Genomic DNA, 24,174 nt, shown 5'->3' on the forward strand with positions numbered 1-24,174 from the left:
GAAACTGTCATCTGTCCTAAGAATTCATACATTGAATTCTAATCAGAAAACATTCAACATGTTATGCGGCATTCACACTTGAGCCTTGAGGTGTCCGCCATGATTCCACCTAAATCCCTGGAAAAAATACATAGGGATGGTTTCCCAGCAGTCAGTTTTAAAACCCATTCATGTCAATGGATTTTTAAAGCAGACCGCCAGCATCCATATGCAGCCTCTCCGCCATGAAACCTTTTTTTGGGGGGTTTTTTTTGCACGGTCACAAAGTTGGACATGCATGGCGGAGAGGCTGCATACAGACACCGGAGGTTTACTTTAAAAACCTACTGAAACAAATGGTCTTTTAAACTGACCGCCGGGAAGCCGTCCCTATGCAGTTTTTCCGGCGATTTTGGCCGAATCACGGCAGACACCTCAAAGTGCAAGTGTGAACTCTGCATTACTTGATTCTGTGCATTTTAGCTGATTATCAGGTACATAATATGTAATCATATTGCACATTGTGCTGAAATTGTGCCCTAAAAACAGTGCTACTAGGGTAAAACTCAGTCTGATATATGAAATCCAATATGAATGTAACTGTTTTATGTAGACTCTGCATTAAACCCTTGGATTAAATTATGGGATGTAAATAAGCAATATTTGGGATGACAACTACCCTATAGACATGCATACCCATTGCAGTAGAAAGAGGGAGATAAACTGATACCAAAAAAGTAGTGGTATCTGTTGGAATAACCCATAAACATTAGACCCTCAGCAGAAATTACTCCTTAAAGATTTGTTTAGCCCTTTTTTTTTTAATTCACTACAGGCAAGAAACTGTATAAAGTAGAAGAAGCCATGAATAGTCCTCCATAATAGCCTAGCTCCCATCCAAGCTGCTCCAACAGCAGTGACGTGATATTCATGCACATGTGACCGCCAACAACAGTGTTTGGCTTCAGAAGTCATGCGCCGGAAACGTTGTCATTCTGCATTAGAAACAGCAGGGACAGGAGTGGTGACCCAGGAACAAAAGGACATTCAGACAGTGAGTAATGTTTTTTTTTTTTTCTTTTGTTAGAAGTTAGACAACCAGTTTACCATTCATAACAATGAAGTTACCATTGTTGAGGTAAAAAGTTCATTAAATGTATACCAGCCCCTGTTTTCCCTGAAAAATTAGGTTTATTGCGCTATAACCTGATACAGCTATTTGGCAGTGACTAAGCGCTCTTTGAATTATACAAAGAAATAAGAAAACAAGGCTAGATATATATCAGACGTCCGCATTCCTCCATTCTATTGACTTTCCAATAAGAAGTTCTAAAATGATATGTAAGTCAGTACTTACTGGGGACACTTATAAGCTATTAATTAAAGACAAATCTTGCTGCTTCGTTGCTTTTTAGCTTGTCACCATTAGGGCAGTGCTGAAATCTGTGGCTACAGGGCCTATAGGGAGTCTGAGACACACCCCTTGTTTCATTATTGGTTAAGGGCGCTGCTCTGTTCCTGACCCTGCGGCTGTGTCTCCTCAGATTGGCTGCTGTATATAAATAAAGGCCCAACATAAAAAACAGTCTAAGGGCAGGTTGACATCTGCGCCCCAGTCTCTACGCTTTCAGGTTTCCGTCTTCTGCCCAAGAAACTGGACAGGAGATGGAAACCGACAGTCTCTTTTCAAACCCATTCATTTGAATAGGTTTGCAAAGTGTCCGCCCGTGAGCGTTTTGTGGTCTCCGCAGCCACTTTCAGGACTTTGTGTCCAGTTACAAATAAACGGTTTCGCTGCGGAGACCACAAAACGCTCACAGGCGCTCATGGACGGAATCTGTCTGCCGCGTTTCCGTCTCCTGTCGACAGAAGACGGAAACCTGAAAGCGGAGACCGGGACGCAGATGTGAACCCACCCTAAACAGGAAGACAATGAGAGCTGATTTCCAGTGCAGACTACTAAAAACTACCAGTTAGTAAAGATGATTATCAGGTACCTCATCTACAGCGCCTTAGTAAGCAGACGTTTGGATGGTCACTTTAAAAGCCCCCCGCTTTACATGTCACGACAAATTTGTCATGACATGCAAAAAAAAAAGTTCATGCCAAAAATTCTATTTTCATTTTTATCAGGACAACAGTGTCTGAGAAGCAGTGGATGTCACTGTGAATGGCTGCCAGTAAAAATGATATTAAAGAGGACCTTTCACCACCAACATCAACTCTTATTATCCTTAAATAGATGTCACTCCCCTAATTCTGGCACAGTTGGAATTTTTCTCTACCTCCCACCATTCCCGAACAATCATTTCTGCTACTTTTAGTACCTAGTCCCCTCTAGTCTGCCCACTTGACAGTAGAGAGCAAAACTAGCATACAGAGTGCTGAAACTAACAGAACTGACTGCTCAGAAATAGTCGGGACTAGAGAAAAAATTTCCACTGCACTAGAATCAGTGTTGCGGCACCTATTGAAGGCTGCAAAGAGTGGGAGCTGGTGGAAGTGATGAAAGGTCCTCTTTAAAGGTAGCAAGATTATTGGACCATATTCACATCAACTACACAGACCAAAATAGAACAAGAACTAGCAAACTGCCATTACAACTGGCCAGTATAAATGGGTCTAAAGCAGGGGTGCTCACACTTTTTCAGCATGTGAGCTACTTTATAAACTGACCAAGGGATAAGATCTACTACCCACTTCTTATGGACGGGGCCAGGGTGGGTCTTTAGGCGGGGTCGGGTGTGTCTGTGGGTGGGACCGGGCATGTGGGCGGGGCCGCGCAGAGCGTGAGAGCAGGAGACAGTGGCGTTCAGGGATCCCCGATGTCTGCTTGTTCACAGCGAAGGCTGAGAGTCATCTCCGGACACTTGCAGGCGGGGCCTGCAGACACCGGGGATCCCTGGTTGCATTCCACGATTGACCCATACGTCCTTCGCGATCGACCGGTAGATCGCGATCGACATATTGGGCACCCCTGGTCTAAAGGTAACATGGATGACATTTCCCATTGTCCATGTTCCAAAAATTGTACACTTCACTTAAGTGAAAAATGAAATTGATGGTAAGAAAACAGTGAATATTCTCACCAGTGATACAACCATTCGCAGAAGTAAAAAAAAGAAAAAACTGAATTATATCCTTAAATAAAATACTAGAATATGAGGTAATTTATAAGACTATCCCTAAAATTACCCTGCAGCTGCATTAACTGAATGTATTTCATCCCTGTGTAAGTCATTAAAATAATTTAATTAGCATGTATGCAAAATGAGTTGTCCATCTACTTTCAATATGGAATCGGTATTTAATTAAAAAATTGTGATATGATAAATCTGGGACCTTCAGGAGTATTTTCCTCAAACACTACATCATGTCATCTAACAGGTAATTATTTTCTAGTAAACTTTGATGGTGGAACTGTAAAAATACTCAGTATTTAGAAGGTTCTGGAGACAATGGGTATACAGCAGCTTTTCTACTCAGACGGGTATATTTCAAACAGGTTGTCATATGAGCTGCAAAATAAGTAAGTTTACATTTTATGCCCTTACTTCCCATTATAATGAATGGAGAGGGAGAGATCTTTCTCTATGTATATCAAGAAATTCTATTTATCCTAAAAAAGGAGCTTTAATAACTTTTGTCATGATTATAGGCAAGTGCACACTGCAGAAAGGTTCATCAAGTCAACAAATAACATGAAAGACATTCTCCACCCAAGTGGATTTTTTTAGATGGAGACTAATATATACTAAGTGTGCTAAGCCCTTGTCTTCTGACAGGTCTCTCATCATCTCATGCACTGAAAAGTCAAGAATGCTTGGCAATAGAATTAAAGGGACACTCTGAGAAAGCTGATTCATTGTTTTATACCAGGAGCAGGGCCCCAGAAAGCAATTCTCAGTTTTATTGTTGATTTTCTTGTTTCAAATAATTTAAAAAGTTCAGCAGACTTGTACATCTAGAAGGGACCGGATACATTTGATGTAAGCTTCCTCGTGCTACCACCGACTATTGACTACAGTAAACAAACTGTTGATCAAGTATGTGGTGGGAGGAAAATATCAGATTCTGGGGCAGGCTAACATCGATGACGAATATGATGAAAATCAGAATTGCGCTACTTTGAAATGGTGAATTAATCCAATTAATTTGATTCATTGCTCAGTCCCACATATAGGTATAGTTTCATTGCCCATGGTATTCAGGATCTTTGTGGCAGCAAAGTGATTTTGCAAGAATGTATTGTGATTTTAGAAATGAATTATTTTTATTTGGCCCAGAACATAAGACTTTAACTGCTCTCTGCAATGTTAAGAAGACTGCCCGGTGGGAGGCTGCAGTGTGAAGGAATTTTCTTATACAGGAAATGTCCCTACACAACACTGATTGGAGATAATAAAGCATGTACACCACAATACACAAGGGGATAGCATGAAAGGATGACATCCTGGAGCCAATGATTGGAGAGGAGGCTGAGACATGTTACTCACTCTTCTCTAAACAAGTTTGCTTATAACAAAAGCAGTAAAAAGGAAGAAAAAAGAAAGAAAATCTCCTTTTGACCCATATAGCTGACCTAGAGTAATTGAGACACTATACTAAAATACATTCCCCATGCGGGAGAATAAATCCCACCCCATGTATGAGACCTTTATGGAACATGGCAGCACTGTAAGTGACCGACTGCTTCACCCCAAGTGTGAGAAGGAGCGCTATCGGAGGTCCTTCCTCCCAACCGCGGTCAGGCTACATAATGTATACCAGACCAAGCGAAGAGAGAGAGCTAAATGATCCTGAAGTCTTCTTTCTTTTCTTTTTCTTCCTTAGCTGCTATGGATTGCTATGAATCACTTTGCTGTCTCCTTCTGTAATATATTACTGTTTATTATCCTGTATCTGTATTACCATGCTGCTGTAACACTGAAATTTCCCCATGGTGGGACTATTAAAGGATTATCTTATCTTATTTTTACATTTGAATGGATTGTCCACGGATCATGTAAAGGAAACAAATGTTTGATATTCACCCTTTAAATGTCCCACCACTTAAGCACTGCCAGTCCCTCCTGATCCTAAAGCAATAATGGCACACAACCAATCAGGCCAATGACCGACCGATGGTCGTGACATTACTCAAGTAGAACCAACAGGGACCTAATCATCAAGACATTTACAAGATCAGTATAGGTTATTTATCGTACAAAATTCCTTATCCTTAGGCTGAGGCTCCACACTGCGGAAAAGCGGCTTCTTTTATTGCAGATTTTTTTTTACCCAAACCTAGGAGTGGCTACAAAAGGAATGAGAAATATATAGGAAGCTCTTATACTTCTCCCTTCTGCTCAATCCACTTCTGGCTTTGGCTCAAAAAACCGCAACAAAAACTGTAACAAAAAAAGCTGCTTTTCCGCAACATGGGGCCTCAGCCTTAGACAGATTTTGAAATATCTAGGATAGCCCCTTTAAATAGTTGCTCAAAAAATATCCAAGAACTTAAAGAAGCAGCATGTTATTATCAAGGCAGTGATGTATGAAAATGAGAAATATTAAGTTACAATTCTATAAAGTTAGGTTGAAATGAAGACAATGAGGCACACCTGGTTCTCAAAGAAATGACCTAAAATGAAAGGTCTCTTTCACTAGCTTTCTTTCTTTACACGGTTGAACAGTCAAGGTGCCATTTAAATAGGGCAATATACACAGGTATGGCATATGTTACTCTCTACAACCTTGCCTGAAGAACATTCAGAGAAGGCCTGGGCTACCATAAATTCAGGAATTGTTTAGATTATGGAGAAGTGTGGAAAACCTTTTATTACATTCTTTTAATTCTCATCCAATAAATTATGTTCACTGTCAACTTAGTAGATGTTTTATGTTCTGAAAACATTACATTATATTCCATATAGGGGGATGTATTTTGTTGTTCAAATTATTGCTTTAAAGACATTGCCCACTACCTCTCACCAGTGACCACATCCATAGATTATGAATAGGATATATTCACATCATCGTCAGAGACTCTCTTAGATTTCTGGTTGGTTTGAAATACAAATGAATATGAAGTACTAATATCGTGGATGGTAGCATTACTGTCCTATTCCCATCTCTGTGTCCAGATGAAGGGGGCTGGATATGCAGAAACAGAGAAGTGGACTGACTTAGCTATTGCACTGATCAGGACAGCCACCACTCCACATCATGTCACTAATATACAGAAAGGTAAGAAGCTCTCTGAACAGATGTAGAAATGGAGTTTCCATGATTGCCGGACCACCACTGATAGTAGGAAAATGGTGCAGCTTTGATAATTAAACTATATTAGTAAGTTTTATTAATTTATAATAACAAGCCATAGAATCTTTTATTCCTCTGGACAGCCTATTTAATTATTTCTAATAGTACTTCAGGGAATGTATAAAACCAGTCCTTCTGTCCAGAGGAAAGCACAAAAAGAGCTATGAAGTGGCCAGAAAGACTTCCTTAGGTAAAAGAGACCCAAGCTTGAGTCAAGATGTCTGTGCACTCAACCTACAATCCTGGATTCCTCGCCATGATTCTACATCCAGCTGTACAGCTCACACTGCAGAATAAAGCTGGCCAAAAATGTAAGATAACTACTGGCTGGTTGTTGTTCTGCTCTAGAGCACCTCCACTGTAGCATGCCGGCTTATGGAATTGGAAAAGAAGATAGAACAAATGAATATTAGGCAAGAGAAAAAAAAGGTCCTTCCCTTAAATGTAAACTGCACAGCTGAATGTGGATCCTATTACCACACATGTAACTACTCTGTTACAGACACCTATTTCACAACAGATACATGTATAGACATGGCTGACACATACATAGACATATAACAAGACTTCATGTTGCCCACTTACCATTGGAAGTTGTACTGGAAGCAACTGCCTTCTCACTCACATCTGTTCTAGTGTGAGTTTTCACTATGGAGTTCTCTACTTTTTTCTTTTCACTCATGGTAGTGTTGTGAGACTGTGCCTCCATGTTGTCTTCTCATAACTTACAACCTCCCAGTTTAGAATACTGTGGAATACAAAAAGTTTTCCACTATTAAAATAATGTAAAAACAATTACGGTATCAACCTGTCACTACAGGACGCTCTAGACAAGATGTATCATCGGCAATTTGTGCCCTTTAAAATAATAGTACACCACAGTATTGTACCATAGTTCCAAGATGAAGTGGTGTCAACCCAACGTTGCACATTATACCACCATAGATGTAGTGAAGTGCTGGCGCATCCTACACCACACCAAAACTTTCTAGTCCTCAGCAATGAAACATTACTATGTGGTAAACCAATTCTTTATAAAGGTTATCTGTCAAGATTCCTGTGCCTCCTTGTCCTCATAAATATTAAATATAAATATTCTATCAAGCAGTAACTGGAGTGTGCCCCTTTAGAAGACGAGAGCGAGACACTTGTGAAGCTCATTAAAAGTATCAAGTTGGCCAAAAGTGTTCTTAATCATTATTAGAAGTGATGGGATATATCTGGGGAGAAGGACTTTGAAGAAACCCTCCTTAAGCACTCCGCTGATACTGGAAAATTGCATTGACGCAAACTCTAATGCATACACACAATATTACATCAATCACATGAGCCAGTCATACAGTTCTTTGGACACTTTGCACACAACCACGTGATTCTCATAACAATAGTGCCTGATCCTTCATGGCACACACACTCTTTCTAAACAAAAAAAATAATAATAATTACCAAATCTACAGCAAAATAACTGGTCAAAGGTTTAAGCTATTTTGGTGACTGACACTAGTAACTGATACCAATTTTATGGTTCGTTTTACTGAAACCAAAACACTTCAACAGAATTTCCTTCTATAGAACATTTGTGTACAAATCCAGGGGATAAATGGAAATAGCAGGAGCAGTTACCACTGGTATCGAAAAAGTCAAACTTTGGTACATTAATACTTTATTGATATTATTGATAAACTATGATTGGACCACGTTCTACTTCCTTGAATATCTCCCACCAAGGCCAATGGGACCTGCTATTTTTAGATACTCTCTGGCTTTATGAGAATAACCAAATCTAATTGAGGTTTCATCAAAGTGGGATTTGCTGCGGTGGATTAACTAATGCTTAAGTAAGCATAAAGCGATAGTGTGCTCACCATGCACAATCCCACCAGGTGAGAACATCATCACAACACAGGATACACTATGGAGCGCCAGTCTCTCTGTTTTCTTTTTTACATCTTACCAACTTATAGCTTTGTTCCATTTAGTAGTTATTTCTATAACCCTACAGTGCTATTATTTAAGCATAAAGTGCTATTATTATTATTAATTACAATTTGTTGTGCAGTATATGTGATGCCATATATCACTATGGAATATGCACTGTTAAACAGTAGTATTTAGATGTGTAAGGCAAGGTAAAACAACCAAATTGGGTCTTTATAAAATGTGCGTAAACACCAACTATTCCTGTAGTTTGAAAATGCAGTGTTGTTGCCGCAAACACTGTGGCAAAAACATGATGTGTTATACAGTACCTGTAAAGTGAATGGGATTGTGGCTAATCCCACCCGCACATTGTAGAAAAAATTTGCAGTGGAAAAACTGCACATCATGTCAATTATACCTACGGAAATTCAGGCGTTTTTGGTATAGGTATAATAGGGGGAAATAGTCCGAAAATTCTGCACAAATGCAATGAAAAATTCATCCGGAAAAAAATGCAATGTGTTTCCAGCATTTTTTTATTTTTTTTGGCAGCAGGTCTTAGCCTTTTGGCTTTTTATCCCCCAAGACTTAGAAAATTACAGCCATTATAAAAATCATATTGGGTTGCTCAGTTTTGGAATTGACAGTTTTATGAATTATGTAAAGGAGATTTTCCAAACTTCGCTATAACACCCTGAAATCTTAAATGAAAATAAAATGGTAAAAGTAGTCTTAAAAGCAAATCTTAAGATACAGATGATGATCCTGATAGATGACCTCCCATAATAACTGTCCTTTGCTGCCTGTGCTTCTGGAAAATAAAAAAGTAGAGAATCCTAGAAGTAGGTGAAGGCATTCTGCATGTGGAGCACGTGTGAACAGATAAGACCTGAAGAGGAGATGGGCTTCTTATCACAATAAGGTTTCCTCATACTGAAGACTTCAGGCTTTCACAACCTGAGTTTCAGACTAACTATGGAACACAATTGATTCCCTTTTAAGAGAAAACCTAGAGCATGACATGGCAAGACTTTAAGCCTGAGGACAAGAATGATAGTCTTGTTATTAATGTGTAATATTTGTTAATTCACAGAGCGGTTTTAATCCATCCATACAAAAAAATGACGACTTTTACACTAACTTGTTATTCCAGGGGACAGCTGGATTCTAAACTGGCACATGGGAGGTTAATTCTTTTCTCAATCTAAAGATTCCCATGCTCCCATCATCCTATGATAGATCAACCTCCTCAGCCATGAATCCAGGAGACTGTTCATGTTAGACTAGGATTGAACCCATTTCAAGCTTGTAACCTGTTTGGTGAGGTAACCAGTATAATCATTTCCTTTAAGATGAAAGTCACTTATAATTGATGATCTCAGTCTGTCCAATGACAACGTTGGTAGACTACTTACAGAAACCACAGGTCACTCCAAGTGGGCACTGTGTATGATATAAAAAATATCACACTAATGTAAGCCTAAAACTCTATAAGATGCACAGGGAACAGTAAAAGGTATATATGGAGAGATTAGAAAGTGGAAAATATAGGGACATTTCCGAAATTATAAAAGAACAACAAAAAAAAAAAAAAACAGTTTCCGATTGTTACCTGCCATTACCGTGAAGGTCCAATTCTATTCAATCACTTTGCTTGTCATAAATTATGTCTACAGACTTCAGTGACCACTAACCATCAAGATTTATATGAAAAATATCAATTTAAATGACAATATATTTAACAAACCATAAACTGGACATACAAATGAGAAAGGTGTCTGCTGAACGCTTGTCTGACCAACGTCTATGTCTCTCAGCAGTGTCTCCTAGCTCTGCCAAGTAGGCATACAATAAGGAGAAAGCTTCTGCCAGACTCCTATGGAGGATGCATTTCTTGCATTTCATCATGCTTGAACCTTCTCTTCCCCAAAATCAGTGTCTGGAAGAGAGTAAGGAGGCCCCATATACATAACAATGGATGGTCAACAGGTGCTGACGTGTAACTAATGTTTATGGCCATTCCTATACTACAGCCTCCAAGTTTCCCTGAAGCAAAGACAAATTGTCTACACTTACTATCAATGTAAAGGAACACTAAAGTGCTTTGTCTTTAATAACATCCCCCCTCCTCAAATTAACACAACTACAGGATTCCCACTGTTGTAACACTGAAAGTTCAGGAGAAAGCCATCGCTATCAGTACCTGTCCTCTTGGTAGCCTCAGGGCTATCTCTTAATGTGCATCTCCACAACAGACTGGAGTTCACCAACAACAGTCCTAAATACTGCAGGGCTTGTGGCCACAACCAGGGACAGCCATATCACCTGCACTGCTGACATGTTTTCTGTAACCTAGTAGAAAACAGAAAATGGTATAGGTACACAGTGGCATATACCCATTGACGTCCTTTGAAAAAACAAAAAAAATAAATAACACCATTCTTTATTCAGACCACGAATGAACACCTTCAATGCTTCAATGCTTGTGGAATCTAAAGGCCTTTAAACACATCAGTGAAAAGTTAGTCCATAGTCGGAGGAGGAGCTGCCGAGGAAGTGTATGGCAATCGTAAGGCCATGAAAGCAAAATTTCATTCAGTAATCAAGCTTGTAAGATCCCAACAATCTTCAATTACACATAACACATAATAGTGGTACCAGAAGTCATGCAAATGTAATAGGATTGGCAATAGAGCTATTATATCAGCAATACATAGTACCATAACATAATACCAACTGGACCTCATCCAAAAGACAAAATTGATCTTTAGGCACTATGCTCACGGAGGAATATGGACCAGAAAATCTGATCCATATTTTGGCCAGATTTCTTGGCCTGAACTTAGTCCGGAGACCCAGACTCCCTGCATCATAGTAACCTTGAATGTCCCAAAATGTAAATAGTATAGGACTGTAGAGTTGCAGGGAGGCAACACCTTCTGTCATCATAGATCACTATGATACAGAGAGTCTGGGTGTTATGACTGAATTTGGGCTGGAAAATCCATCAGATCTATGGACCTGATTTTCCGGTCCATATTTCTCCTAGTGCTCGGGGTTCCAAGTAGAATTCCCATTGAATCATCTGTAATCGTAAATTGTAGGGTACTATTACACATCTGCATTTTTACTCCTGTTAATACATGCTTTTGTTAAAAAATAACACGTGTTTTGCATTTTTGATCAGTGTTAGTCATTTTTATTGGTATAGAAAAAACAACAAACGCATTAAGTCAAGTACAAACAGCTTGTGTGATAGCACCCTTGGAAGGTATAGGAAATCCATATCAATACAGCTGCAAACTTGGGTGTATAAAGTTTTTTCAAAAACGCCAAATTCATATAACCCTTGGATATGGTCATAACAGATGGCGAAATAACAAAAAAGTGAATATAGTCATGTCAGGTGAATTGTTATATCTACTCACTTCTAATATCCCACTATTATTTTTCCATAAAATTGTTACCTTAGAGAGATTTAATTCACTGTAGTGTGAACATAAAGACGCCTATCATTTGCATGTAGAGATCTGCTCTTTATACATACAGGCATAACACACCAAGACATTACATTGCCGTTGTTGTATCTGACTAGTCATGATGAATAATTTTGTCAATATACGGCGTTGCTCAATAAGTGTCCCTCAGTGGCAATCACTATTGCTGGCAATTTCAGGAATACATCTATCCATCAGTTCATGTTCATCAATATGATCGCTCTACACGCCAGGGCACACATTTACATAGAGAAGGAAGGCCGGACCCACTAGTGGTACAAGTACAACATCATTAGAGCTTATTATAAACCACTTCTTTATTAACAGTGCTTGTAAAGCAAATTATAAGATCAGCACATAAGGTAAGTACTCCCATTGGAAAGCAGTAAGTGCCCCAGGACATTAGGTAGTAGTTATCCATTAATTGTTGCATTCATATGGAAATAGAATTAAATGAATCTTTATGTTTGTCAGACAAACCTAATATATTACCCAGCATGAAGCTTTATCATATGTTAAAGACAACTTGATGCTATACAAATTTCTATTTAACATGTAAATAACAGCAGGCTAGTGGCAGAAATGACACCCACTAAACAACCCCACAAATGTCTATCCATACGCACATGCTGTATATGATACAGCGCCACCTAGCTGCTTACACCGCCACCTACTAGCTCACATACTAGAGCACCTAGCAAATGAATGGTCTACTAAAGGGATCTGCTGACAACCGCTTGTCTATAAGTGTATGTGGATAAACTTATGGTATGTAGGATTATGTTATATGAATCACTGTGGTAAATAATACTATATATCTATTACTGTATCTGAGAAAGAAAATTGGGGTATTAATACTAACAGTCCTCATGACAACCCATCTTTGCTCTGAGTCTTAACCACTGAAACATCCACCGTGACAATGCCATTATCAATAGCTGTAATGGGGTCACAAATTACAGATTAGAGATCCCTTTTATACCGGGTAACTGTCATATAAACCACTGTCATATGCAGAAAACATTCCCAATCACTGGCCAATAAAACATTCAGCGATTGCACAATGAACGAGAAGTCACTCATTTGTCATTGATCAAATCTTTTATGGTGGCATAAAAATGATCTCTTGTTGGTATTATATCACCTCATGTAGATAGGTATATACAAGGAGAAAGGAGGTCACGAAATGAACATGTATCATTATTGTCACATAGGAGTGCCTGACACAACTCACTATATTATTGATCGGTGATTTAGCTTCACATGTAAATGGATCCTTAGAGAGATCGGCTCCCTATTGTTGTGTACGTGAGAAGTAGGTAGCTAACATTCAGCACTCACTTGTATTACTGTGCTGAGATGGAAAGGTTAGTTCAGGATAACGAATATTTTACTGATATACTAGAAATCTCTGCTCATTCTATTTATTGATAGAATTCTTCACACAATAGATAGTTGTCAATGACTGGTAGCACCGCCCACTGGACTCTTTAAACCCAGTAAGTTACCAGCGGCTGGATAGGCTTTGTAGGCAGGCAGATATAGAGACCACTACATATACAGTAGCTTGTCACACAATATATATTATGTAATTATAAGACAATGATGTTATTTGTAATACACTTGAGTTTACTATTCCACGTCCAATAAGTACAACCCTCCATCTTTTTACATAAGGCTGCACTGCCTTATCCAATGATGAGACTTTGCCTTGGAAGAAAACATCCAAATTCAGTTTTGTTTCCAAGGGCTTGTCCTTATGAAGTCGTAGAATTTGGCTCACAAATCAGGCCAGTGAGTAAGCCTCCTTGGAATGAAACGCACAGTGGGTGTGAGAAAGGCATTTAATAAAACAACAGCGCACAGTCCATCTTAGGGGATTTTTGTTTAAAAGAAGGTAGGAAACAATTTTTATCACTTTTATACAATGTTTAAAGTAGACAGCATACACACCTAAAAGAAAACCAAAGCGTGTAGATATGGTGGTGAGCTAGCTTCTGCCAGTACTCAGTAACATACAACTCTTCTACATCTCAGTTACATTGGGAAACAATGCAACATTCATTTTGTTGACTTCCATAGCAAAAAGATTCTAACGTTATCTAAGGCTAAACATGTTGGCACAATAGTCAAAAGGGAATGAATTGCATTGCGGAAGCCATTTTATCACAATGTTACTGTGGCTTTAAACCTTAACCTGGCCATGTACTTCAGATGGCTGGATGGCCACATTTTTCTTTCGCTATCTTCACTGACTCCATATACATGCATGCTTGGTGTGACCAAGTTGTACCTCTGTCCTAAATAACGTGGGGGGAAAAAGCCAAACACCTCTGGCAGCGACTTATCTCCCAGAGAACAAAAGGGTTAGGAAGTTAAAAATCCAACCGCCAATCCAACAGGTGGAGGGCCCGATGCACAAACGATTGGTGGCCAAACCTGCCAAAATTAGTGGGTTTGTCCAATACACATCTGAAATGTATGGCCATCTGTAGCCTAATTGTATGAAAATACATTATATAGGGGTAGCCAAGGACAATATCATATTAGGGTTAGTTCACACGGGGGCAGGTGGGGCGGATTTTGGGACCAGGAGTGCCTCGTCACTCTCGGGTCAAAACCCGCCTGTCACGACCATCGTGGCTTCCCCCTCCGGAGTCAGCTCAAATGAATGGGCCGACACTGGAGGTTGCTTCCGCCTGAAGAAAGGGCAGCTCGCTTCTTTTTTCCGCTATCGGCAACCTGCTGATAGCGGAAAAAAGAACGCTAGTGGTCTCCATAGACCACCATTGTATGGAGGCGAAATCCGCTGTCAAAATCCACCTCTATGCCCCCGTGTGAACTAGCCCTTAGATTTACAGTGAACTATGGTTAGATAAGTGAATAAGAAGAAGAGATTATTGTGTTATGCGATAGATAGATAGATAGATAGATAGATAGATAGATAGATAGATATCTTAGTCTAGCATAATCCCCAAAATGTGATATCTAAGACCTAGTTGGACTGACAAGATGTCAGGAAGTCAATGTGCAACTTGTGTCCAATTCACACAAAAAAGAGCCTAGCTACCCAATACTACCAGACACAGACCTTCCTGAATTTTGTCTATTATCTGTCTATGGTTGTATCTAATACAAGGCTATTAAAGTGACCCTCCAGTTTTGCACAAAATGTTTACATAATATGGGAAATGTATTGAGAACATATGTTGTGACGACCATTTCAGTCATTGTGCTGAATATCCACCAATTCCAGTCCCCTGTGTGCTTTCAGTTAAGATGGCTTTCCAGATCACTTCATGCTCCACAAGGAGCTGTGGTAGTCTAAGGCTACATGCACACGGAGTTACGCCGGGCTTGTAAAAATACTCATTCACAGCCGTACACGTGAGCGATACGAGCGCTCCCATTGAAGTGAATGGGAAGTGTTTGGGAGCCGGCCGCAGCGCTCGCGTGTACAGCTGTGAATGAGTATTTTTACAAGCCCGGCGTAACTCCGTGTGCATGCAGCCTAAGACAGCCCCCTGCTGATGACACCAGTCACCGATGACACAGAATTGGTTCTTCCAATAGCATGTGCCACCAGGTACAAAATACTAAACAACTTACATCATTTGATTCTTGCTGTTCCCTGATCAATTTGCCATTTTTAGATTTACGGTAATATCCGACCATCTGGTCAAAAATATGGCCCCTATAAGGTTACATGTAAGCTAGTTCTGATTCACCAAGTGGGCGGGAACCTTTTATTTTTCTTTAAGGGTTACGCCCCCATGGTGAATTAGAGCTAATTTACATATAATTTTCCAAGGGCCGATATCTTTTGAATAGCTGAACGGATTTTAAAAATAAAATTGCCAAAATTAACAGGGGCACAGCGAGAATCAAACGACGTATGGCATTTAGCATTTTGTACTTGGTGACAGACATTCTTTAATTTCCTCTCCGTCCGCCTTAAGTGGTTTCTAAAGTAAACAGTACAATGGTCATCCTCGTGCCAATGCAGAGCTCCCAATATAAGTCTTTTATGTACTCATTTCTAAGGAAAAAGTTTAAACTACAAATAAAATCAATTCTAAAAACAGCCATGAAAATATACCTAATGTAACCGGAGATTTACAACTAGGCCAGACTTTATTACCAAAACAGAAAATGGAAATGACATCGCACATGTTCAGACAGTAAGTGAATGGCAGTTCACACTTTGAGTGCACAAAGTGTCCTTCAGCTGTGCGCTCTTATCCAGAAAACGTCATTTATAAACATTTGTGGTTGAAAACTGTCACATGTCTCAAGACATATGTTTTATAAGTTCCCTCCACAGACTGTAGCACTTCCCAAAAAATCAAAAGGCCCAGAGGAGCCAAACAAGTATCTAATCCAAGTGATAAGAAATCTCTTTTTCTTGAAATGCAGAACATAGTACATAAGATACAGGGGCACATTTCACATAGGACAAAATGGACAGTAATTCCTTGACCGTCCACTTTAGGGTAACGCCTCATGCGCCAATTCAAGGAGAGTCCGCACAATGTATACTATCCCAGTTCATGGTCACACGACGCTATTTTTAAGGTGTTTTAATAATATTAGAACAATACCTGACTTGGTACATAAGGTGTAAAGAAAAGGGCTCTGAAAGTCATAGGGAGCAGCTAGACAGAAAAGGAGGATTAAGTTGAGTGATAAGGTGGGGAGGGGACTTACCTAGGACCCAGTAAGGCGGAAATAACAGCAGTAATTCTACAAGTCGGTACAGTACGCTTTTAAAGTCATGCTGGTGTGAAGTAGTGCAGGGCTGGACAGCCTGAGGGCAATACTAATACAGCGATGACTAATGACTAGGCCGTGCAGACAATGAATTTGGGGGTTGAAAACTAACAGGAACCTTGCACTACCTTGACAAATGGACTTTCACATTTCCATTCATTAAACAACCTTTGAGCACAATATTGGCCGGGGTCTCGTGGGTAATGAGCTGACACATGTTATTGTTTAGAAATAGGATATGACTTTTTTTTCTCGCTTCTAATTAATGGACTCACACCACATTTATAAGAGGAGGGGCTGCCATGTCAAGCACCAGCATGATTATCCTGTGATTAGACAAGGGGGTAGATTTACTAAGATAATTTACTTCAGGGTGATTAAGAGGCTTCCGCTCTTTTCCCTGGGATAGGAGTAAATCAACTTAGTTGCATTTACTAAGAATTATTGATGCTAAGAGAGTGGATTTTCTATATCTACATATAGTTGCATTTGGGCAGGTATAGCAGTAAGCTCTGCCGCCGATGCCGCTTGCTAGTACATGACATCAAGATGTACACGTAAGATGAGTTCACATGCCAGTCTATTAGAATTCATACAATTAAAAAACAATAACTCTGAATAATGCAAAGGAATTAGAAGGATGATGCTAGATTATATTGTCAGCCATGTAAAAGCAAACGCACTTAAGGCTAATGTTTTATACCGCGCTGAGGAGGCTTATGTAGCATGACATTCTAAAAATCTGCTTCTCCTCTGATATACTGATCTAGAGCAGTCATACTGAATGTGATTAACTTGGTAACTTTGATCCGTCTATACAATTCCTTTCAATGATACTCCAAGGAAAAGGCAAAGAAGGGCAAATAGCAGAATGAACAAACACATAGATTATCTATCTAAATGCATTCAATTTAACCTGCAACCCTCTTCTCCTACCAAGCAGTACTATATATGTAAGAGGAAACTGACAATGAGCAGCAGTATACATCCAAATTTGCTTCCGTTCACATTTGCATTACTTGTTTTATATTCTTAAAAGAAAAAATATCACTAATCTTTTCGTAAAAAGCCAATTGAATATCATCATGAACGTCTGGATTCTTGGGGATCATTCCATAATACATTTGGCATAGCTGTGATAACTAGAAGTCATGACGGTAGTGTGAATAGAGTCTAATAGATTTCAACAGTTTGAAATTTCTAAGATTTTAAAATTTAATTTCCCCGACTTTTAGATCTTTTTCTTCCCCTGTTAGAAAACTAGAATGCATATTTTCAGCGAAAAAAAACAAACTTTTGTAATACTGACCAGAGGTAAATTATCAGTGTATAATATTTAATAATTATAAGTTAATGATGGCTATGATGACGACTGTGAATAAGCACATGGTACCCAGAAATTTGCATCACATCTAGTCCCTGGTCACACGTAAAACGGAGGTATTTAGGAGACTGAAGTTGCTGCAGCTCAAACAAGCCCCACATTATAAAGTTGTGACATCTCCTCTTGGGGTCCTCTCATTTATAAACTGATAGCAACAGTAATAGCCTGTGAACTGGAGCACATGGAGCGGCGGCGCGCCTCTGCAAACTTATAATAGAGGCATCAAATCCATCAAGGCTTTGTGTTTTATGTTTGCCTTTGCATAATAAGACATCCAATCTGAAAACTTCTACTTTGTCAGGTCCCTCTCTGTCAGGAGCGATCTGTCCAAAGCTTCTTGAAATTAACAGAGGCCACTTATGGCAGACATCACTGCCTATAGCAGCTTCAGAAAGGGATCTTAAAGTCGGAAGCTTAGTGGGCTCATAAAACTGTTGTTGGGGCCAGGAACACATAGCATATTTAATCTGCAAACTGTGCAAGTCTACAATGATTTCACTGAGATCTAAGGCATGCCCTCAAGGTTTTCAGGGACTTGGGATTAGGGAGTTGATAAGAACCTCAGCTGCCCACAGACATGCTATTTCTTCTGCACTTAAACACAAATGCATGGAGACATTTGACTGCTGCTTAGCATTGCCGCTCAAGCTATATAAAAGCTTTGCGAGCTCCTTTTGCTGTCAATATATCAAAGTTAGACGCAGGAAAAGAAGAAAGGGGGGGATCATCAAAGTGTGAAATTTCATTGAAAGTCCTTGCCTGGCTACATCACACTTTTTTTTTTCCTTAGACCCATTCAAATACCTGGAGAAAGTTGAGAGATGATAAGACTGTTGGAAGTATTGGGAAAGTTTATATTGGGCACCCTGTTGGTTTATGCTTTTTCCCTTCTCGTCCATTGTATACAGGTTTAAAGCACAGCAAGCTAATTCTCATGCATGGAGGGCAAAGGGTATTGTTGTGTTGTTTTCTTTCAGATTTCCAGAGCCTTAATGGGCATGAGGAAGTATTAAGACTCTTGGGTGATGTCTTGTGGGCCTTGACAGCAGGGGAGTGAGCCTTGCAAAGGACCTCTCCGCCTGATTAACCTTTTTAGTGCTGCAGGGGTTCCAAAAACATTGAAGTTTCCCTTTGCTTTCAACATGCAAACTGATTAAACCCTACTGTACTGTGAGTCCCTGCAATACATTACATAGTCTGTTCTAAACATGGCCTGGGATTAGCCATCCTGTCATGTATATAACACTGTAGTAGAAGGGGAAGGCTGACAGTCCAAAGAATGGACAGACTTAACCCCTCTGCTGCTAAACAGCACTTCATGCTCTCCGTATGACAACACAGAGAATGCTCCATATTCACATTCTGCTTTGTCCAGATATAACACAGCCACATGCCACTTTATAAAGGGATATACCTCTTCATACACCCCTTATGTTTCATGTCAAAAACACAAGAAAAATTATTTGCAGCCTGAGCTAAAAGTAGTTAAAGATATGTTTTTTTCTGCTTTTGGGACATTACCTTACTACTGCTTGACCCTTGTCTAACTTGCATGCAACCTGCCAATAATATTAGAGGAAGAGGCCAGACCACAAAAGTTACTGACCGCATAAAACACATGTTCCTTTATAAAAATTACATTGTGCCTCGCTTGTTATTAGTCATGTTTCTTCTTATGTGACTGGTGTGTAATGGAAATATATCATGTAGACAGAAATATGAAACTTTGGTTATGTTATATTTTTATCATCAACATTTTAGTGTGAAACAAAGCAATAAATACTATATATATATATATATATATATATATATATATATATATATATATGTAAAAGTGTATCCTTTAATTAAAGATATTATTTTCCCATAAAAGAAATACATTTATAGATTTTATAGTGTAATGATTATGACATATGTTCTGTAATATTAAAATATAACATTAATATTCGATCCAAGATTTGTCCATAACTGACACCGATTACGGTTTCACGTCCATCTTTACCATAAATAGTCTAATGCTCCATTGTGTAATATACTTGGTTTTTCAGAAATACCTTGAGGTTTTTCAGTATTCCTGTCCCTTCCATCAAAATAATCTTGACAATGCTAATTTAGAAACTGCAAGGCCACTGTTAATTTTTAATAAAGAACCTAGATGAAATAATTATAGAATCAATCAATGCGGCACCTTTCTAAATTATAAAGCAATTATATTAAGAAAAAGCTAGAAACTAATAGAATGGGTTAGGGACTTGTTTTTTTTTTTATTTTGTTGATATCCCAATTATTAAAGCCAATATGGGCAAAAATATAAATATGAATTCGGAAAATGAATATATTTCCAATATAGGCATAAAACAGAAAACGTGTGTCCTAATAGTGTTTTTTTAACTTTCTCTGCACTTTGTAAGAATGCCTGCTTTGTCTTTTAAAGCAAATTATCTAAATATATCTGATAAAGTATAAGCAGTAAGTAAATACTAATAGGTATCACAATCTACTATTGTTACAATGGTAAAAATACTTTTTACCTAGGCCACTATTACACATGTAAACTTGGCATGAATGTAGACCTGAGGCTCTTAAGGCTAAATAAAAAATAAAAGAGATATATTGTAACTATTTCTTCATTATATATCACAGTATATACTTATATTAGTTATCTGGACTGGATTGACTAATCTCATGCTCCCACAATACTGCTGATCCTCCGCTGACAAAGGCTGCTAAACTTCATGCTCTTGTAGTGTGAACTTTTCTTCGCTGCACACTGAACTGCATTTGTTATCCACTTGAGTCTGAAAAGAGCATGTTAGTAAACAAAGTAAGTACATATGCCACTGAAACCTCAGCATCCGCTCGACTCCCTTTCTGTCTCTCCAAGCTATTTATTTAAAAGGTGTAGATCAGTTAATCCAGTCTGGTTTGTGGTGTTCTCTGTGTATTTACTTTACCTCTTACTCTTCCCTTTCTCTCTCTCGTCTTGGAGAAAGTGAGTGTCTGGCATGATTCACTTTGACCAGAGTCCTTGTTTGCCCCTTCTGCACAGAGCCTGGCCCTCCAGCCACAGAATTAAAATATTCGGAGCGAGACATGTAATTGTACCAAGTTGCAAAATATTGCTTGGAGTCGTAAAACCACAACTGAGAGCCAGAACTATCCGTCAATTTTACTGGAAAATAAACACACCAGAATCTACTAAAATCTCAATGCATCTGAAAAGTTGTAACAATGACATAGCTAATATCTAATGTATACATATATATATGTCTTTGTAAAACACATGCGTTCTCTCGAATAACTCAATGCAGTCCTGATGTGTAAAACTAGAACTCATAACCCAAGTTTCCAAGTTCTTTGTGTTCACTTTCAATCACATCAACTATGCAGCTGGAATCTCAACTAATATTATACTAAGAATTGAAAGCCCTCAGCTCGGAGCAGCGGTGCATGTGCATCCCCTCCCTCTGAGTCCAGATGTGAGAGCACTGTGTTAAAGATACAAAGTTTCAGCCAGCATAAGGCTGGCATGAAGCTCGACTTTAGGACTCGGGACAATTTGAACACCAGCCAAGAAATGCACGGTGGAAGTTAAGCTCAGCACTGTCCAAAGAAAAAGGGGAGGGGGTGAGGAACTATACAATGTTCTTCAAAATGATATCTTCGCGCCCAGAGTACTATCTTATAATAGGGTGGAACATAAACATTAAGTAACTTGTACCATCAATGCACTTTTCTATCACCATCAGCTCAATGATACCAATGAATGTCAGCGTTGTATATTTATATATAGTAATACGTACTTGATATACTTTATACAAACTACACGCCCTGTTCACATCAGCACTGCAAACTCCATAAAATAATATACTTAGAATATAGTACAACATCTTGCGCTATTTTGTCCTGCAAAATGACAGATAGGATAAAAAAAAATCCTAATGGACCCCATTAAAGTCAATGGGATCTGTCAATTCCCTGCGGGGGTCTGTCATGATTGATCCAGCACCTCGGTTTTTTGGAGGTGTGAAATAAGCCTTAAGCTGTACAGGTGAATAAAAGCTATTGCTTTCTGTTATCAGCTATCTGAAGCTCTGGGGAGATAATCATGTTCATCAATGGGATGACAGACAGGAAGTCCACAAAAATGTCTGCCCCCCCCCAGTGACTACTTAATTTCCCAAATCTCAAGAAATCTGTACATACATAGGGGAGAATGATATTAGCGATGTTGGCACTTTTTTTGGCTCTCCTTAAAGTTTAGAGTCCAGTGAAACAGAGTCCAATACAACAAGGAAACATCTCCAACTTCTCAAACTCTTCCAAGGCAAAGTGAAGCAAAGCAAGTTCTCGCAGTAAAGTTTCTTGCGCTCAACAATCCCAAATGTCTCCCCTCCTTTCCTTCCTTATAAAACAAAGACACGCACACTCAGTCACACTTGTAGCAGGCTCCTACCTTCCTCCTCCCTATCTCTGGCATGGACCGTACAAGCCCCCCAGTGTCAGGCAGAAAGTGGAGGTGCCCCCTGGCAGCCACTCACTGAGCACTTGGCTTTCTCATTCTTCTTTGCATCAGTCTGAGGGATCTTGTAATGTGATCCTTCCTCAGACTCCCTCCTAAGCAGCAGCAGCAGCAGCACACTGACTAATGCCCCCTCAGCCCCACAATGCAGGCACCCCGATGGCACAAGCTCTGGCACCACATGCAGGGCATACTCACATGTGGCTTCTCAAAGTTTCTCTGTAGGACTCTTCGTTCTCTCACACTGGCATTTTCCTCCTTCCTCCCCGTCCTCCTTATTCTTTCCCTCCTCCTTCTGGTGTCCAAGTTTTACAGATGTTGCTTCTCTCTCAACTTGTCCAGCAGTTGTAAGGCAGCTCGGCGCTGCTGACACACAAGCTACAGACTGCCCCGCAGTTCTCTTAGGGAAGCTTGGCACTGTTAGTTTGAGGGGTTTAGGACATTTTTACCCGCTTCATTTATTTTCCCCCTCCATCTCCTTAATAAATGAATCCAGCAGAGGAGATACAGGAGGGAGTGGCATAAGTTGGAGAAGACAGAGAGGAGAGTGAATGCACGGCTCACAGAGGGGGGAGACACACACACACGTGTGGCACCACCCCTCTCCTCCCGGGCATTCCAGCTCCCACTCAGTGTTCAACCTCGGAGCGGACACTCCCACCGCAGCTAGGCGGGGAGGGATAAAGTGGGAAGGAGGGAAAACACAGAAGGAACGAGATATTGGCAGCCTGAGCACAGCGCGAATCTGTGCGAGGCTCATGAATGGCAGCGCGTTCAGCCTCCTCAGCACTCAGTCTGTCCTCCTGCCGTGCGCTCTGGGCAGGACAAGGTTAAAACAACGAGGTCTGCATGCTGAGCGTTACCTGAGCGCATGGGCTGCACTCATTAACCCTTCATCTCCAGGGGGACAGGGCTTTTACCTCTCACTCACTGTTCTCATGGCTTTTAGGCCCGACTTTAAGGAGCACAAAACTCAGGTCTATTTAAATAAAACATCAGATACACAAATGGCTAAAAGCTGTTAAAGGGGTTTTCCGGAACAAAATCAATTTTTTAATACTCAGGACCTTTACTCAGGAGAGTTCATCTCAGAGAGTATGTGATCTGTAGGGTCCAACCGCTGGATCCCACGCAGATCAGCTGTTGCAGCAGACAGGCAGCGCTCGCAGCATGGCTCCTATTCAAGTAATAAGGGAAGTGCTGCAATTCCATGGAAGTACCACTAGGGAGCTGAGTGTCAGACCCTCACAGATCACATACTGGTACCCAGGTCATCAGTATGAAAAGTCAATTTGGGTCAGAAACCCCCTTAACAAATATGAATAGATTGTATCTTATAACCACCCCCGTCTGAAGCGGCTGATAACAGGAGCAATGGGTTGAATTCTCCTGTCCTACAGTCAAACTGTCCCCAGACTGCAATGACTAAGAACAGAGTACAACAGCCTGCATTTCCCTAACCTATCTGCAACCTGAAACAGCTGATAGCTGAGCGCTACAGTATTCCCCCGTCCTACATTCACCCTGTCTCAGAGCGGAAGTGGCTGATAACAGAGTGCAATAGATTATATTCCGCTGTCTTACAGTCAGTCTGTCCCTGATGAGAAGTATGCAATAACATACTTTTTTTGTTGGGTTTTTCAGATTTTCAAAACTTCTTCAGCAATCCTTTAGTCTTCAGGTTGTCCACTCTTTTCTGGTTTGGGCCCAAATCCAAATTCCATTTCAGATTCCATGACAAATACTGGATTAGGTGACAAAGCTGATTCTTCTTTGGTCTCCCATGAAATTCAGTGGGA

At 39.8% G+C, this 24,174-nt stretch overlaps 1 protein-coding gene across 2 annotated transcripts in view; it reads right to left on the reverse strand.

Annotated features, from left to right (window-relative positions):
- The window catches only part of GLI3 (GLI family zinc finger 3), a 181,793-nt gene extending 158,916 nt beyond the window's left edge, over positions 1-22,877 (reverse strand). For both annotated transcript variants that reach the window (XM_075271224.1, XM_075271223.1), the window contains exons 1-2: positions 22,574-22,877; positions 6,868-7,030 (exon numbers count right to left, since the gene is read on the reverse strand). In XM_075271224.1, coding sequence (XP_075127325.1) covers positions 6,868-6,991 — 124 coding nt within the window. In that variant the 5' untranslated portion in view covers positions 6,992-7,030; positions 22,574-22,877. The remainder of the gene's footprint in view (positions 1-6,867; positions 7,031-22,573) is intronic.
- Positions 22,878-24,174: the final 1,297 nt, after the last annotated feature.

The sequence above is a fragment of the Leptodactylus fuscus genome, chromosome 4, assembly GCF_031893055.1.
Source record: "Leptodactylus fuscus isolate aLepFus1 chromosome 4, aLepFus1.hap2, whole genome shotgun sequence".
In the NCBI taxonomy this organism is placed as follows: domain Eukaryota; kingdom Metazoa; phylum Chordata; class Amphibia; order Anura; family Leptodactylidae; genus Leptodactylus; species Leptodactylus fuscus.